At 34.4% G+C, this 17,433-nt stretch overlaps 1 protein-coding gene and 1 pseudogene across 1 annotated transcript in view; one reads left to right on the top strand and one right to left on the bottom strand.

Annotated features, from left to right (window-relative positions):
• The window catches only part of PTPRQ (protein tyrosine phosphatase receptor type Q), a 248,128-nt gene that overhangs the window by 24,882 nt on the left and 205,813 nt on the right, over positions 1-17,433 (bottom strand). The window contains exons 53-56 of the mRNA XM_036457041.2: positions 14,243-14,287; positions 4,453-4,479; positions 3,714-3,795; positions 517-607 (exon numbers count right to left, since the gene is read on the bottom strand). Coding sequence (XP_036312934.2) covers positions 517-607; positions 3,714-3,795; positions 4,453-4,479; positions 14,243-14,287 — 245 coding nt within the window. The remainder of the gene's footprint in view (positions 1-516; positions 608-3,713; positions 3,796-4,452; positions 4,480-14,242; positions 14,288-17,433) is intronic.
• On the top strand, positions 7,402-9,104 carry LOC118728465 (annotated as a pseudogene).

Here is a 17,433-nt window from a genome sequence, read left to right as displayed (position 1 = left end):
TAGTATGGGAAGGCACAGCTCAGCCTTATTTGTAAAACCAATCCTGGTAAGCATAAATGTACATTAACTTTATTAAATATATTTGATTCTCAATGAATATTTTGCAGTGCACTTTTATATTCTGTAAGAAAACAACGTAACTCTCTTAAGGAAACTAATGCACAAAGTTCCACGTGAACTCGCTCTTTCCATTGAAAACGAGGTCGGTAGGAAGATGTTAAGAGAGTTTTGTTACTTGGGTTAAATTACAAAGCTGAAACACTATTAGGTCTACAGTTTCTTGCACCTGCATTAAGTGAACCTTGTGTGAACAAGCTGCAAACCACGTATGTTAACTTTAATAAAATTAACAAAGCAAAAGTGCAACAATTTGAAAGCTGCTGCTAACAAAACACATTATTATAATTTAATTAATATGCAATAAAATATATTTAAGAAATGAAAAAAGCTAAAATGCATTTTGTGGACATGTTAAAGCATTTCACAGCTAAAACCAGAGACGGTAAGAGCACATACATGGTTTTATGTTTGGAAAGCGGTTTTTCGCTCGGTTCCAAGGCAGATCGGCATCAGTTGAAGAAAGATCCTGAAGAAATTTTGGTAATTCCTGTGGAATGAAGTCATTGCACAGTTTACATTGATTTCAAAGGTAAACAAGAAATTCCACTTAGTATAAGGTCATTTTTTTCTAAACCCTTTTATATTTAAATTGAAAACTCTCTTCAGAACTGTAGAAACAAGGTATAATAAACCTTAATGAATTTATGTAAACTTTCACTGAAAATATCTTGAATAAAAGCGGTCAGTTGGGCTATTGCTCTCTGGTATAATTTTTTTTATACTTCAGGAAGCTCTAAGATGTGGCAACCATGTTACTATCCCTTTCCCATATTTTCTTAATGGTTTTATTATAAACATATATAATATTATTTAATATTTTAATGTCTACTTAGGAGGGAAAGGAATCCAGTGATTTATTTTTTGTTTTTTCTCCTCAGGCAGTGTGATTTCATGCCTAGTAATTGGTACAACACTGGTCAGTTTGAAAAGATGCCAAAGGTCAATTCCTGCTCTCAGAAGGCATTGTTAAACCGAGAGTAGAATGCAAAGGTGTGATTAAGAATAATCAGACACAGATGAAGGGTCAAGGAGATCTATTATTGACATCTTAGTGAAAAATCATGATGCCATGCATTCATCATTAAGAAAGTTGGTGCTAAAAACATATTCACTTTTGTGTTGAGCTGAGATTTACATTTTTGAAATTTATAATTTTTCATTTTAGAATTGTCTCAGCTTGCCAATTTCCTTAACAACTACTAGCATATTTGTTTTTCAATTCATTCAACATCATTATAATAATTTATTTTAACTGAATAATTCTCCCTCCCACCTTATTTTATATCGGAAAGAAAATGCAGTCTTATGCAGGTAAGTGTTAGAGCATAGGGACAGTATAAACATCTGGATTCTGGGGTGTTGGCCTCAGAGGCTTAGGAAAAAAAATTAACCAAGTGAGGAATCCTACAGCTTCCATGTGTCACAGTTTTGGGAGCATATTTAAAAGAGACAAAGAACTGCGTGGGAGAGGGGAGAAAACAAGTGAATTAGAAATTACCTGAAAAGTGGTACTTTTGTAATGATTTTACATATAAGTGTCCATTTATAGATTTAAATGACTATGGCCTTGATAATCAATACACAATTACCAAGTTGATTGTTTGGATAGTAATGTTACACTTGATGCCCTCAACCATCCTCTGGACTGTTAGCTATTTCTCCCACTGTTTCCTCTTTTCAGTGGGATTGCAGCTGAAAATGCTTTTGCATCCATTCCCTCTCTCTGGAATACCTTTTCCCTTCATTGGAGTTCTGTCCGAAATTCATCTCAAAGGTCACCTTTTCATGAGGTTCTTCCTGACTGCTATCCTAACAGAGTTGATCCTCATTTCTTAACGAATATCTCTGTCATGATACAGTGCCTCTGCAACCTTTATATACATGTCTACAGTTATTATCATAATATGAGCTTCTTTCTGGTAGGAATAATTGTCAAAATAGCTAACACTTGTGCCAGCCACTATTCTTAGTATTATCATTTTAGTCTTACAACTCAATAAGGTAGATGCTGTCATTTTATAGCTGAAGACATCAAAGCACAGAGAGTTTAAGTGATTTGCCCAAAGTCACTTAGATATTAAATATGGAATTGATATATATCAAAGTGCTAAATACAATGCGTATCATATGGTATGAGCTTATAAACATTTAAAGTATAATATGTGAATATAACCTGAATTATAAGGTTTTTCAAATATATGCATCAAATATGCATTTGTTTATTAAAACATAATTTTGCTTTATCAAACTTAATACAGCATTAGGATAAATACATTAAAAAAACAAATCCCTTGCATATATAGACACATTTATATAACATATACACAAAACCTATATATTTATATAAAAATACTCCAAGTTCTTAAAACCATGATCTCCAAAAAAGATAAACTAGAAACTATCTCAGTATAATATATGTGAAAATGTTATTGCTAATAAAACTTTTCATCTACTCAGTCATGCATAATGTAATTATACTCGCTTCTATTCTAGTGAAATTACACTTTTGCTTCTGAAAAATTGAGAGTTCTTGCTGTGCAAATGTTAAAAAGTATTTTATGGTATCACCGATTTTGTTAAGTCCAGACCAATATTACTTAAGAAGCATAACCAAAAAGCTGTAGGAAATATCATTAATCTCACATTTTTTGTTATTATTTCCTGAGAGACTGAAATATTATAATGCTGAATCATTCAACCCAATTGCTCAATTCTTTGTTTCATAAGTTCACACACTATGAATTTCATGAAAAAAAGTTTTGGTGACATTTAGAAATCTGTTTTATTTTCATAATACAAAATAACCATCTTACTTAGGAAAGATACTTACAAGTCTTAAAATAACTTATAGATCTGATATCTACCATTCATTTTAAAATAACTTCAATTTTATAACTATATAAAATGCTAAAAGCAACCAAAATATTCTTAACTTTTAAATAGTTTTTAGATGACAAGTTCTTTACTTACTTTCCATAACATGAGACAGTCTTATTTTTAAAAATAGTAACTTGTAAAACATAGACATTCCTTATCTATTTTTATTTTTGAACAGTTCTATAAATAACATTATTTATATAATGTCTGAACACATCAACTTCTGCTCTCTGGTTCTCCTATATCACAAACATAAACTAAGCAGGCAAATACAAATTGGAATTATAAACTAATATAAACTAAGCAGACAAATACAAATTGGAATTATTTAGTTTCTATATTTATAATAATTATTTAAATACAAAGTGCATTTATGGTATAACCCAAGCCCCATATTCAAACAAAAACTAATGAATAGAAGTCCTATAAATTAGCATCTTCATCTGAATGAGAGAGCAGAGAAAGGAGAGTAGGATGCTATCCCCGGGAGGTCTGAAGACGGGCACCTTTCCTGACACAGTAGGTGAATAATTCTGTTCAGGTTGCACCAGAGGCCGCCCAGTGTAACATTACTATCCAAACAATCAACCTGGTAATTGGGTATTGATTATCAAGGCCAGAGTCCTTCATGGCTTGCATGCTTAAAGTGGACATGAAATGTGACACATGAAACGACCAGAGGTCTGGCAATGTTGTGACAACTGTTAGTAACATACCGAAAATTCTTCTTGGAACTTTAGGTTGTTGTTTGTGCAAAGCTCTTCAACATGTTGTAGGAAGGATTTCTTGCTTATCGGCCTCCAAGCGAGGAAAGGTATAAAATGGAGTCTCATTAGATTGAGTTCTTTCGCTTTAGCATGGCACTGGTTAGCAAGTTAAAGAACTGAAGGCATTTCAAACCCCATAAACCACCCAGCTCCATAAAGTCACTCTGTCATACTTACAAAATGAACTTTTCTCCTTTAAGTGCACTTTTTTTTTTTAATATTCATGGTTCAAAATTCCTTCTATTTTTAAATGTCTTTAAGTGAATGATTTAACATTTTAATGAAGAAAGTTTTTCAAGTAAATGTAGGGGCATAAAGTTATCATTGAATCCTCAAGCACATAATACCTCTTTGTCATACAGAAAACATTTTATACATTACAAGGTTTTAGAAGATATAAAATATTGCAGTGACCTCATTCTCATAATGACATGGCTTTTAAACCCCAAGGAGTTTAAATATCCCCGTATTACTTCCCAAGCTAAAATACAGACATGCAGACTTCACCCCAGAGAGAGAGAAAGCATTTCTCCAGTTACCATGCAATTAGTCATGCTTTTATGATTTATACCCAGCTTGGAGGTTTTTCTAACAAATATACAAAAAAGGAACCATACATTATGATTCATTAAATCAGAGAATCTAAAGTTGATATGCAAAAAGAAGAAAAGATATTTGATAAACTTACTTGATGGATTTTCTATAGCTAAGTAACCTGCAACAGAGATTGTGTTAAATGCGTTACGAGTTGAGCATATGGCTCTTTCTAAAAGAGTTCTAGATTAAAATAAGAAAAATATAAACCAGTTACGTATAAAGTGCAATGCTTTTAAATGACATGCGATCATTATTTAATATTCCATTTCATTTTTAAATGTTACATATTATTTGGACCCAAATATAGACAAATGATAAGTTAGTTTTTTTCTCAATCTAAGAAGGAACTTTTCTATATTGTTAGGTATTTGGGGCACTATGTTATAATGGGTCACTTTTTAATATATTGCATAGTATTTAATAGTATAAGAAAGCTAACGGGAATTTAAAAAATATTTTCTTTGTCTATAGAGAATGCTGAACCAGGAAGAATGGGTCACTGAAAAATGACATCATATTGCCTAAGGCTTGTTTCATGAATGACTTTTGATGAACATATAATCATAGCAAAAATCACAATCATTTCAGTTATTTTAAACATATCTTTTGTGACAGTTCATTGGCCATGTTATTTATGCTCTGAAAAAAAAAAGAAATTATTTCTAGCAGCTAAATAGACTATGCAACACACAAATTCAGAAATGGGCACATTTTCAGTAACAAGTTTATCATGCACAACACATTAGCACTGCAATAACACAAAGGCCACAAAGTATAATGAAATAAAGTAAAACATGTAACTTATAAAAAGTTTTACATTTTAAGTATTATTGCGGATAATTTTACTATATTCCTTCAATAAATAATCTTTACAAGAGGATGCTATGTGAAGTAAAGGATAAATGGAAGGAAATACTTAGATTGGAAAACATGGCATAATTAATATTATGAAAATGGTCACAAAGGGTTCTGTTCAATGAAAAAAACATGAGTCAAAAAGAAGTATATCTCATTCTAATATAGGGATTGGTGAAGAGTACAGGGATGGTGGAGCAATTATTACCAAGAAGAATGATAGAATCTTGGTTAATACTGTGGGTCTCCTCAAGCAGAAGGAAATCCCACTCAGCTTCTCAGGCTATAACCTGGCAGAGCATTCCATTACCAAACATGGCATGACAACGGTAAAGTAGCAATGTTTGAGCAAAGTCTTAGTGGATGAGCTTGTGGGCTTCCCACAACACTTTCTAGTGATTCTAAGAAGGCAACAGAGAAATCCTGACTCCAAATGGATATGGAGATGGCTGATTGGGCTATTCTATCAGAAGAATCCTTGGTTTGGAGACAGGATGACAAAATCTGAAATAGAGGCCTTGGAAATGCTTCAGACATGGCTATGGTAGGAACTGAGGAAACAACTGGAAATAACTACCCCTCAGCAAAGACCATCAAGAAAAAAAGACACTATGGCCTAAACCCATACTACCCACGATCCATTAGATGCCTGGTGTCTGAATTCTCCCAGGCCATAATATTCCTCAGAAATAGGAATGGAAAGGGAATTAGGCTGAGCAAAACCTAATTAACCAAGCTTCAGATAGAAATAAATGAGATACTTAAATTATCAAATCAATTTCCCTGTTACCAAACAAATGAAAATTCTTGAGTTGCATGGCAATCATTTTTATGGCAACAAGGAACATTTTTCAGTTTGTGATTGGTGAGATTCAAACAAACTACATCTGATTTAATTACAGGCCCATGGTCCACCTATTTAAGGACAATCAGACTGAACAGATTCTCTCTTTTCTCAGAAGATCCAGGATTGCTTGAGCATCCAGGCTGGACTGGTAAAATATTTTTACTGGAATAACTAGACTCTGAAACAGAGCTAATTTCTAGGCAGCCATCAGTAAGTCATTTGAAGAATCAGTTATGTTTAAGACATTCCCAAAAGATGTTAAACATAAATAATCATATTGAAATATAAATAAGGAAGAGCTAAAGCAACATATTGTTATTCATATTCTTATTCTTTTTTCATTAATATGTATTCTCATTTCGAAATTATAATTAAACAATTTTTTCAGTGAAAAATGCTACAGAAAGTTGATTTTATTTTACTATTCTTATTATATTTTTCATTTGAAATATTTTTCTAAAATACTAACTTTAAAACATAACTGGCTAAATATTAGACTTGAATGAATATTTGTGAAGCTTCAAATACCTGCTCTGGTTACATTATCTTGAGCAAATTACTTTGTTCTTTCTGTGTGATGAAATTATATAAAGCAAGCCCTGGCCAGTTTGTTCAGTGGATAGAGTGTCAGCCTGTGAACTGAAAGGTCCCAGGTTTGATTCTGGTCAAGCGCATGTGCCTGGGTTGTGGGCTCAATCACTAGTGGGAGGGCTTGCAGGAGGCAGCTGATTAATGATTCTCTCTCATCATTGATGTTTCTCTCCATCTTCCTTCCTGTCTGAAATCAATAAAAAATATATAAATTATATAAATCAAGTTCATATATCAAGATGTAAAATATTCAGAAAAAAATATCTGGTTTTGGTAAGCAATACATAAATATTAGTTACTAACCTTAGTACAATAGTTACTTTTCCTAGTTTATTTTGTATAACTCAAGTTCCTCTTACTCATTGTTTCTATAACTTATGATATGGAGAAGAATATTTTTAGTTTCTACAAGAATATTATCTTAAATATACTCAAATATGGGTAAACTAGATTGTGCTAGATTAAGCAGGGTTATTTTCCCTAATCAAGGTTCTACATAAATAATGGTCACAAATATCTAGACTTCCAATCCAACTCTGATTTTCCAGTTCTCAATTCAAGATCCTACATGCATTTCAGTTTTCATGTAATCAGGTAAAAGCATTTCTAATCAAGCCCACATTTTTGTTCTTTTTCCCAGGCAGTCTCCCATCCAAGTACTAACCAGGCCCGACCCTGCTTAGCTTCTTAGATCAGGCGAGTTCAGGGTGGTATGGCCGTAGACTGGAATTCAAGCCCACATTTTTGACGTTATTCCTTACATTTCCCCTTTAGAAACTCTGTTTGAACTACAGAAATTCTCTTAGAATTCCTCCCTCAGTTTCTTTCATTCCAGGTGTTTTCTCACAACCAGATTCTACTGATTCCCTAATAGCTGATTCATATGTTAACTTCCCCCTGGAATTTTCCCTCTTCTATTACAGAGAAAACAATACCTTCCTTCCATGAAAACAAATTTCTTAGGACAAATCACCTTATACCTTGTATTATGGCTATTTAATTACATGCATTAAGGATGCTGCACTAAGGTCCATGTATTTTTGAAGGCAAGGTCAGGAGTAACACTTGATTTACCACAAGTCCCTCATAACCTTACTTATAGTAGACAATGAGTAAATCATTGTTAAGTATACAATGTGGATGAATTCAGACCAAAATACACAGTAAGCTAAATACAAGTGCTCTGATTATTATGAGAGTATTTGAATTAAATCAGTTTTCACTAAAATATTAAGCAATAGAGAATTCTCAGAAGGTCCTAACTCAAAGCTTTGAATACTTATGATCACTATACTTACCAGCAAACAGTATAGAGTATAAACCATCTAACACTAGAAGTTAACAGGTGCCAAATACTTTGTTGGGAAATAAGACATAGGAACAAAAAAAAAAAAATCAATTTTGCCTACTTAAGTAATAAAAAGTAGGTTTTTAAGAGGAGGAAGGGCCTGTTTGGCTTTATTTTCTTTTGTATCACTCTATCTAAACCCAATCACTTTCTGCAATCTGTCCTTCACATTTAGATTTATATAATGTAGTCTGATCCTTATGTATTCAATAATTGTCCAGCCTAGGCTTATGTTACAATTCCATTTGCATTGGAATTTTTCAGCCAACCTGGTGGGTCCTGGGGCCCACTTGCTTCCCCCTGGACTTCAGCATGATCGGCCAGGAGACACTCTACTGCTTCTCCTGGAGGCCCGCCAGGAAGCGAGGCCGTGGGAGCCCTAGCTGAAAAGAGTGGGGATGCAGCAGCCAGCCCGGCCAAGAAGGCCCTGGCAGAGCAGGAGGTGCCCAGCACACCACATGGCTTAGATTCAGTGTGCCAGTGGGTCTCGGTGAGAGTTAGAAACACCTCAGAGGAGAGTTCAGAAAACCGTGTTACAAAGCTAATGGGATTTGTTTGCGGAAGAAAGAAGACCTTACACTGTTTATCCACTCCCCCCACACCAAGTTTTCACATGGACCCAAACATGTGACATAAGAGCCATGAAGGTTGTCACCCTGGGACAGGATCCGTATCATAGACCCATGGGCTCTGCTTGAGTGTTCAAAGACCTGTTCCACCTCCACCCAGTTTGTAAAACATTTATCACAAGTTGTCTGCAGGCATTGATGGTTATGTTCCTCCTGGCCATGGAGGTTGATCTGGGTGGACCACACAAGGTGTCTCCCACTCACAGTCAGAGCATATCAGGCCGATTCTCATAAAGAGAAAGGTTGGGAGCAATTTACCAAAGCGGTTGTGTCCTGGCTCAGAGAGAAGTCGAATGGCCTGGTCTTCTTGCTCTGGAGTTCCCATGCTCAGAGGAAAGGCAGTGCCATTTAGAAAGCGCCACCACGTGCTGCAGACTGTCCACCCCTCCCCGCAGGTGGTGCACAGAGGGTTCTTTGGATGCAAACATTTCTCTGAAACCAACTTGCTGCTGCAGAACTGGAAGGATCTGTGACCCTGAACTGGGAGGTGGGCGGGGCAGTGGAGGTCTGCCTCTGGGCAATTTCTATAAGATTCTATTGACGTATTTGTCAGTGACAAGTTGAATTAAAAAAGTGATTTTCCTAGTGATTCTTAAGCACTTTGCACATGGGGGTGAAAGCTTCAGTAAAGCAGCCATGAGCCAGGCTGCCCAGGAATGGGAGCTGTATCTAGTAAAGATTGTACCCTGTGACCAAACATCTATGACTTTGGAACCTGGCCTTGGCCTAGAATATGGTCTTGGAAGGGAGAGGAGGTCAAATTCTCTAGACTCTCCTCCTCTCTGTTTCCTTTATGGTTAAAAGTTGGGAGAGAAGCACATTTTTGGTGTATGCGAGCTGCTAGTGATTTTACCCATAGGTTAAACGTCAGCGTATAAGGCATAGGGTGTTTTTCTTTAGAAAGACCCCCTTGGCACATCTTGGTGTTCCAGTCTGGGCTAGGTCCACTGCCCCTTTGCTCCTTTACAGAGCCCTCAGGCCCCTCCTGGAAGGAAATGGGATTTTTTTTGGCAGCTCCCAAAAATTAGGGATCAGTTTCCTGATTGTAGCAGAGGTGGAAATTCTTAAGGAACAATCCTTGGTGTCAGCCTTCAGGTTGGCAAAGGCCAAGAGAAGTAGGCTGGGTCTTATTCCCCCTGTTCTCTGGGTGTTTCTAGGAATAAGCAGTGGAAGTTGAACAGAAAGGAAGAGAAAAGGGGATTTGTTTAAGAGAGGAAATATTTTTTTGCCTGATATATCCTGAATTGGATTTTAAAGGCAGTATAGTTCCAAATGTTGTTTTTTATTTATGGACAAGTCACTTTGGGACACATTTTTCTAGAACACTGGAAAATTTGGATAAAAAAAAAACTATGGCACATCTACACAATGGAATACTATGCTGCCATAAAAAGAAGGAATTCTCATCATTTGCAGCAACCTGGATGGAATTGGAGAACATCATGCTGAGTGAAACAAGCCAGTCAATAAAAGAGAAATACCACATGACCTCACTCATTTATGGATAATAAAGAACATTATAAACTGATGAACCAAAAGATAGATATAGATACAGTAAAACAACAAGCAGACTGTCAAATTACAGTGGGGAGGGTAGGGAGATCTGGGGGAAATAATAGATCAACCGAAGGACTTGTATACATGCATATAAATACAACCAATGGACACAAAACTCTGGGGAGGGAGGGTATGTATGGGAGGGGGGGCAATGTTAAAATATGTACACAGATAATAATTTAATAAAATAAATAAACAAACAAATAAATAAATAAATAAAATTAAAAAAAAACTACTTGTGAGGATGCATATTTTTAAAAATCCTTTTTTAAAGATGCCATCTTTGTTATGTCTGACCCTTCCCTCTAGATCCTATTAGACATACTGTTCTGCTGTTAGGTGGGTTCAAAGTTAAACCTACTAGAGTTTGGTAATAAAAGGTTGATGAAGTTAAAAAGAAATCTCCAAGTACCTCTCTGGATAGCTTAAATTTATGCCAAAATGGGCATGAATTACCTATTTCAAATAAAAATTAGATTTTTTTTCTTGTTGTCAGTGGTAGTCAGATAATAGTCTCACATATGGGTATATTTTGCCCTTTAATCTTGGTTTTGGTCTACATTTTATTTTTCTTTGAAGTTTTAAATTTTTTATTTTTTAAATAAGCAAAATTAATCTGGATGATGAATATAGAAAATTAGAAAAGGAGGTGGGATATAACATGAGGAAAATATGAATTAACTTATCACTGGTGAGGTAATTAAATTCCTTTAGGAAAAAAATATTCGGTTACATACAAATAAAAATTTACAGAAATTGATGTGCATGAAAGTTAACGATGTTATTTCAGGAGAGCTATTTTCAAAACAAGTGCCTCTGTGGTGACCTTCAAAGAAACTCATACAGAACACTTATTTATATTAACTTTTTTTTAAAACTTCTAAAATTCTTACGTGGAGAGAATTTTACTGCTGGGGTACTCTTGTTTTATTCACTTACTATATAGGGTGTCCCCAAAAAGTAGATACAATTTTGAATAATTATAAAGGCAGTGTTTATTAAAATACATTTCATTTTCAAAATTGAGCAATCAGCTGTTAAAATGTGTGCACATTTTTTGTGACTCCCTGTATTTAAGGTTATTGTCAAGTCATATTCAGGTCCTTAGTAGATAGATCAGTTGGGTAATTGTCCAGATTTCAATAAGATAACCAACCATGTTCCAATATAAAAGGCTAACCAGTGTTATTACATGAATCTTGGCTATCTTAATTCCTATGGCCCTTTGCTGAAAAGAGTATTATTTCACGGCTGGGCTCATTTTTTAAAAGTCTATCAAAAACTTAAATTCCACTCAGATTACTCTTGATAGATCCAGAGAGGAACCATTTATTTATGTTGGCAGTGGTGATTGAAGACCTTATTGTCACAGAGACTCGGCTTTCCCTCAAGGTCAATGAGTTGAAATCTATAGGGAATTAAAATATAGTCCAAATAGAGAGCCATAGATGATAGCATATAGATGAGCAGCTTAAATCAGCATTACTAGGAGCACCGGGCAAATTAAGAAATGTTGTGTTTTCCGCTAACCAGTTAAGTTAAGCAGAAAAGAAAAGAACCTCAAAATATATTGCTTTGATATAAAAATATAAAATTTGTACACAGTCATTTGTACTTCACATTAAAATAAAAATTTGTGAACAATTCTACCTCTCTGGTAAAATGTATTAATTAATTTTTCCAAGTTTTGCAAAATGGTGAGTGTGAGTTTTTAATTGTTCCGACACTTGCATGCACTTCTAAATGATATTCTACCACTTATCCAAAACAATGTAATGCTGTCCAAGGTGTCTTAAGTTTCGTTCTTCCTGTTGCTTTCTTTTGTCCCACTTAATGGCATCCTTTCAGATCCTTCTTCATTTTTTTTTTTTTTTATAAAATCATCAATAACTTTTCTGTGGTCTTCAATATAAATTAAGAATATTATCCTAACCAGAGGCTGGTACTATATAGCTGATGCTAAAACTTCATTTTATAAAGTAAATATACAACTTGAGTAAGTCAGTAATGTATGTTTTTCTTATTTAATTAGAAAAACAATCAATTAGTCAGTGATATCCAAGTACTCTCCAAATACGTCTCCTTACATCTGTAAGGACAAACAAGTTGAAAAGGAGCTCAGCTACTCAAAACGCAGCTCTTTGGGGGCTGCCTCTCTTTTTTCATCATAGTATTTCCAGTGCCTAGAACAGTGCCATGTACTTGATAGATGTTCAACTGTTGCTTATTTTATCCAAGCAAAGTGAAATGGAATTTTAGATAGATAGGGGAAAGCAATATTCTTGCTGATGTCTAAGAGCTGAAATGAGATTCCCATGATGCAGGAGTTATATTTTCCTCATTACTAAGCCTCTTCACATTAGCACATTTGAAAGCAAATTCTTGACAGTTGGTGTATTTTGTCAACCATATATTCTAAATTAAAACCATGGGCATAAGCTTAGCTACTCCAGGGACAATAGGGCTGAAGCAGTAGATGGAGAGGATGAAGAGCCTGCTGACAGCTGTGTGAAAAGATGGGCAAAGTTCTCAGTGAGGACTTAATGAAGAGGAAGCTGATGACATGACACATCTAAAAGGAAGCCCTTGCAGCCTGAACTGTTAGCTATGGAGGCAGATAAGCACTGAAGTTCCTCTGGAAGGAGATGGAAGGCAACCTCAGAAAACCAAATTTGGAAGAAGACCACATCTACTTTACCAAATACAATTTGTGTAGAGGTGTTCTATAAAGATTTTCATTAACCCAAACTATTATGTTAAATTCTGACTGAGCAGGAAACTATGCAGGACACTAAGAGAAAAAAAATTGGTGAAAGAGGATAGACAGTGAGGATTCTATGAAAAAGAGAGCATTTTCCCCCCTGAGATATTAATGGCATAAAGCAAAAAGGATTATGGTTAATGATGATGAAGAAAGACATTTAGCAGAGTTGCTCAAACAGAACACTTGTGCATCTGGAATGAAGAGAGGTCAGTTGGTTAGAGATAGAGTGCTGGTTAGAGATGGATCTTTTATGTGTGACATTTTCACTTAAATCTTTAGCTCAAGAGTGTCTTTCTTTGACAAACGATTGAATCTGATCAAGCAGGTCCTTTGAGGAAAAGGTATTTTCATAAAACTATTTTAATTCTGTAAATGGAAACTTGATAATTAGTTAATAAACAGTAAAACAAGATTAATTATGATTACAAAATGCTAAATGTGATTAGAATAGAAATAGGCCTGGTCTCATCTGTTTCAATCATGCCAAGTATGGTACTATTCATGGTCAATAAGAATGTTGGGAGCATTGGCCCCATCCATCACTGTGGCTCATGGGGACTGATTTCTCTATAGTAGATTTGAGATTTTGAAATCAAACGCATTTTCGTTCTCTGCTTCCATTTATATATTTTGCAGGAATTAACTGATTATCTCTGAGGCATTCAGTCAATTGCTGGGGTCAAGTATAATACTGACATTTTGCTTTCAGAATACAGTAATTTTTGTGCTAATACCAAAGTGATATTTCTGAGCAACAGAAGAGTGCCTGTAAGTATTCACAGCTGGCCATCCAATGGTCCAGACAAAATTAAATATTCCATGAAATGTGCTACATTGTGTGCCCCGGAATCGGGGAACAGGACAGGGCAGCATCTTGGTCCTTACAGATTACCGCCTTCCGTGGTCGAAATGGGCTTGTGTGGAGTGTAAACCCAGCCTCCACTTGTCAGATGGCAAATTCAGTTCTTGTGCCATGATTAAAATAGGACAAGGAGTATGTGAAGAAATCTAGGTGAGCACTTGTTTTTCAAAGCTGACACAACATGAAAACACAGCAAATTCTTAGACATGCACATTATGAATCAATGTGCATTTTGATAAGATTAACTTTACCATATCAATATCATGCAGTATAGAGGACACATTGTAAGTAGAAAGCATAGGGGATGGCTTTGAGAAAAATTACAATTTAGACAACAAAGCACTCAATGATATTTTAAAATACAGAGCACACCACCTGACAAGATTAAAATAGTCACAGCAGAGTTCTGCATCACCACAGTAACTTACTGGATGACAAAAATCTCCTTGCGTCTAAAGAAAAATGAAGAGTATCTGGAAGTAAAGATTCATTAGTTATTGAGTATACAAACACTGAATTACTTTTGATTTTCTACTATAAGGACATGTGCATTAAATATTTTAAGTTTTACTCTACTTCAGGATATTTCTTATTTTGAATTCATATGTTGGTCAGATATTTCTTATTTGGATTCTCATATTTTTGCCATTGCTTATAAAATAGTTTAAAACAGAAGTAAAATTAACAACCAGAATCTGCCAAAGAACTGATGGCAATTAAAATGCTAACTGTTTTACATAAAATTTCCTGTGTCAGTCAAATACTATGTATTCTCATGAAAGCACAGTAAAAATTGCACTAATAAAGATTTTCCAGTTTCTGCAAATTTGAACTTATATTTAAATGCCATCATTCCTTTGTCCCATATCAAAAATTCAAAAGGAGGAGTGCTTTCCTTAGAATTGATCCCTGATAGAAAATGCTGCTTGAAGAAGGATACCCCCAGCCCTTGTGTATTTGAGAGGGTTAATATTTATCTCATCTAGTATGCCTCAGAGTTACACACACACACACACACACACACACACACACACACACACACACAAACTGGTGTATTTTGATATCTCAGAATCAAACAGACCTGGGCTATCACCATGCCTGTCTCATTTACTAGATGTATGACCTTGAACAGTTACTGAAAATCTCTAAGTATCTTTTGTTTTTCATTTGTGAACCAAGGATTGAAAGTTATTTGCAAACGTGACACACATAATTTAATACATAGTAATTGCTTATCAATAGTAGCAATTATTATGTTACCAATCCCTCCATGAAAGTATATTAGGGTAATTTTATTTTTACAAATATTATAAATAACAATAATAACAAAACTAAATGTATTATGACTTATAGTTTATAAAGCACATTCATAGGATTCTTTCAAATCATAAGCTTCCTGAGGACATAGCTATAAGTTGAACAAGAATTCAATATATAAACATCCAAAGTTATTGAAGAAGGAAAGATACTCTTAAACTAGCAATTCAACTGTTTGCTTTACTTTGTTGAGACATTTAATTCCATTCATTATTACAGAATTTGGCCTTGCATCTTAAAATAATGTACAGTTACATTCACTCAACTATAGTAGGCAAGATCATTGGTATAGTGTGATACACAAAATTTCTGGAGGGAAAATTGAGGCTAAGAAGTTGAGTGTCTGTCAAGTAAGAATATTAGAAACATTGATTGTTATTCTACTATCCCAATATTTTTTTTTTCTGATTTAGTCACCATAGAAACCAATTGTGAAAAGGAGGTAAAAATAAGTCCTTATAGAAAATAGGATCTTTACCTTGAGTTATTTGATTTTTGTCATACCTCTTTGGGAAGGTAGTCGGTGTTGCACTTAAATTAGCTTAAAAAATAATCCACAGGGCCAATCTCACAATCTTAAAGATACAGGTCTCTGTTTTACCTATGCATCTTTTGCTGACCTTGCCAATATTTTTACCTAGAAACCTTTCTCACTTCAATGAGTTAAGTGGTATGCTTTGAAGGAGTCATCACAAAATGTTACTCTGTACATTTGTTTATCATATAATAGGATCGTTTGCTCACCTGGTAAATGTGTAATGGGTGAGCCAAAAATATTAAATGTTCTTCCTAAAAATCTGGCTTGTATTGTCAAAACTTAAAAATAAAATGTGCATATTGAAATTACATCATTATCATTCTATATAAGAATTTGAAATGTTATATTGGTGTACTCTGACTGTTCTCATGGAGTTAATAGTATATTAAATCTTTGAGTTTCACTCTCCTTCAAGAAGAAAAATTATAAAGCAAGATAATTCTTCAGATTTTTTGTGAAACAAGGTAAAATGTAAATTAAACAATAAGAATTTACATATATAACGATTACAGTATAAAGCTTAAAATGTAATTAAATAAATAGGTAACATAAAATAGTTAAATAATTTTTAACTATAAAATCCTTCAAAGGATTTAGTACCGAGCATCACAATGCTATTTTGTCAACTAGATAACTCCTTCTAATTAATATTTTAATGATTGATTAGATATTCTCTTTTATTATTATTTTTATGGACATGTGGAGGCATATAGCCCTGAGGAAAATTGCCAATTAGCATGAAGAAACTGAGCAGGTTCTATGGGAAAGAACATGGTTGAGCTCAAGTAAGAAAGATCATATGGGTGGACTTAAAGGAAATGATCTAAGTTCTTTCATGCAAATGACAAAGACATACAGCATACATTACTCAACATTTTGGAAGCGAACTCAAGCTCCTTGACCCTTCACTTCTAGAACTTACTGGTACTATCTGCCATCAGTTTCCTTGGCTCTACCCTCATCAGACCTGTATGGCTTTAAGTAGGTTTAGATTTTCAGCACCTAATCATGGATTCTCCTCTGGTTACTATCTTTCTAGTCCTACTGTCTAATGTATTAGTGACTTTATTAACAAATTTCAACAAATGGTAAAGCTAGAGATAGATCTCTGTAATGAAGAGTTAATACCCAAACAACTAGGTGGCTATTTAAACAAATTTCTATAATAAATCAAGCAAAGCATATTATTATATGCCATTGGAATTACAAACAGAATGTTTTACAGTCACAAATACTAGAATCATAACAAACAAATGGGAAAGTAAAAAGCATGGACACTAAAATTTCCAAGTTTTCTATTACTAGGGATAATATATACTAATTTTCTATGTGTAAAAGTAAATAAGACATTTAAAATATATTTGAAAGACACTCCTACATCCTTTTATAAATAAAATGACATATAAATAAATGTGAAAATCAGAAAAACATAACCAGAGTCAAGGTTAAAAAAGGCAGTCCCTGAATTATAAACACGGAATAATAAACGATCTGTAAGTCCTCACCCACCTTTTCTATTAGCTACTATGACAGTAATTGTTAACAAATAAACAAACAAAAATACAACAACAACAAAAAACAACAACCTTCTACTTTTTATAATGGCTGTGTTCAGAAGTGGAGGAAGTTTCAAACTGTGCAAACATGTAGAGTTTAGGGTATCTGACCTTAGCAAAGCCCAGTTTGCCTAGAAATGGTAACCTCCTTAATAAAGAATACTTCCTCTGACACTGACTGGCTTTCACACACCCCCCCCCCCCTCAC

Source organism: Pipistrellus kuhlii, unplaced genomic scaffold (assembly GCF_014108245.1).
Source record: "Pipistrellus kuhlii isolate mPipKuh1 unplaced genomic scaffold, mPipKuh1.p scaffold_m20_p_3, whole genome shotgun sequence".
Classification (NCBI taxonomy): domain Eukaryota; kingdom Metazoa; phylum Chordata; class Mammalia; order Chiroptera; family Vespertilionidae; genus Pipistrellus; species Pipistrellus kuhlii.
Note: the sequence above shows the minus strand (reverse complement) of the source record. Positions and strands in the feature narration are given on the sequence as shown.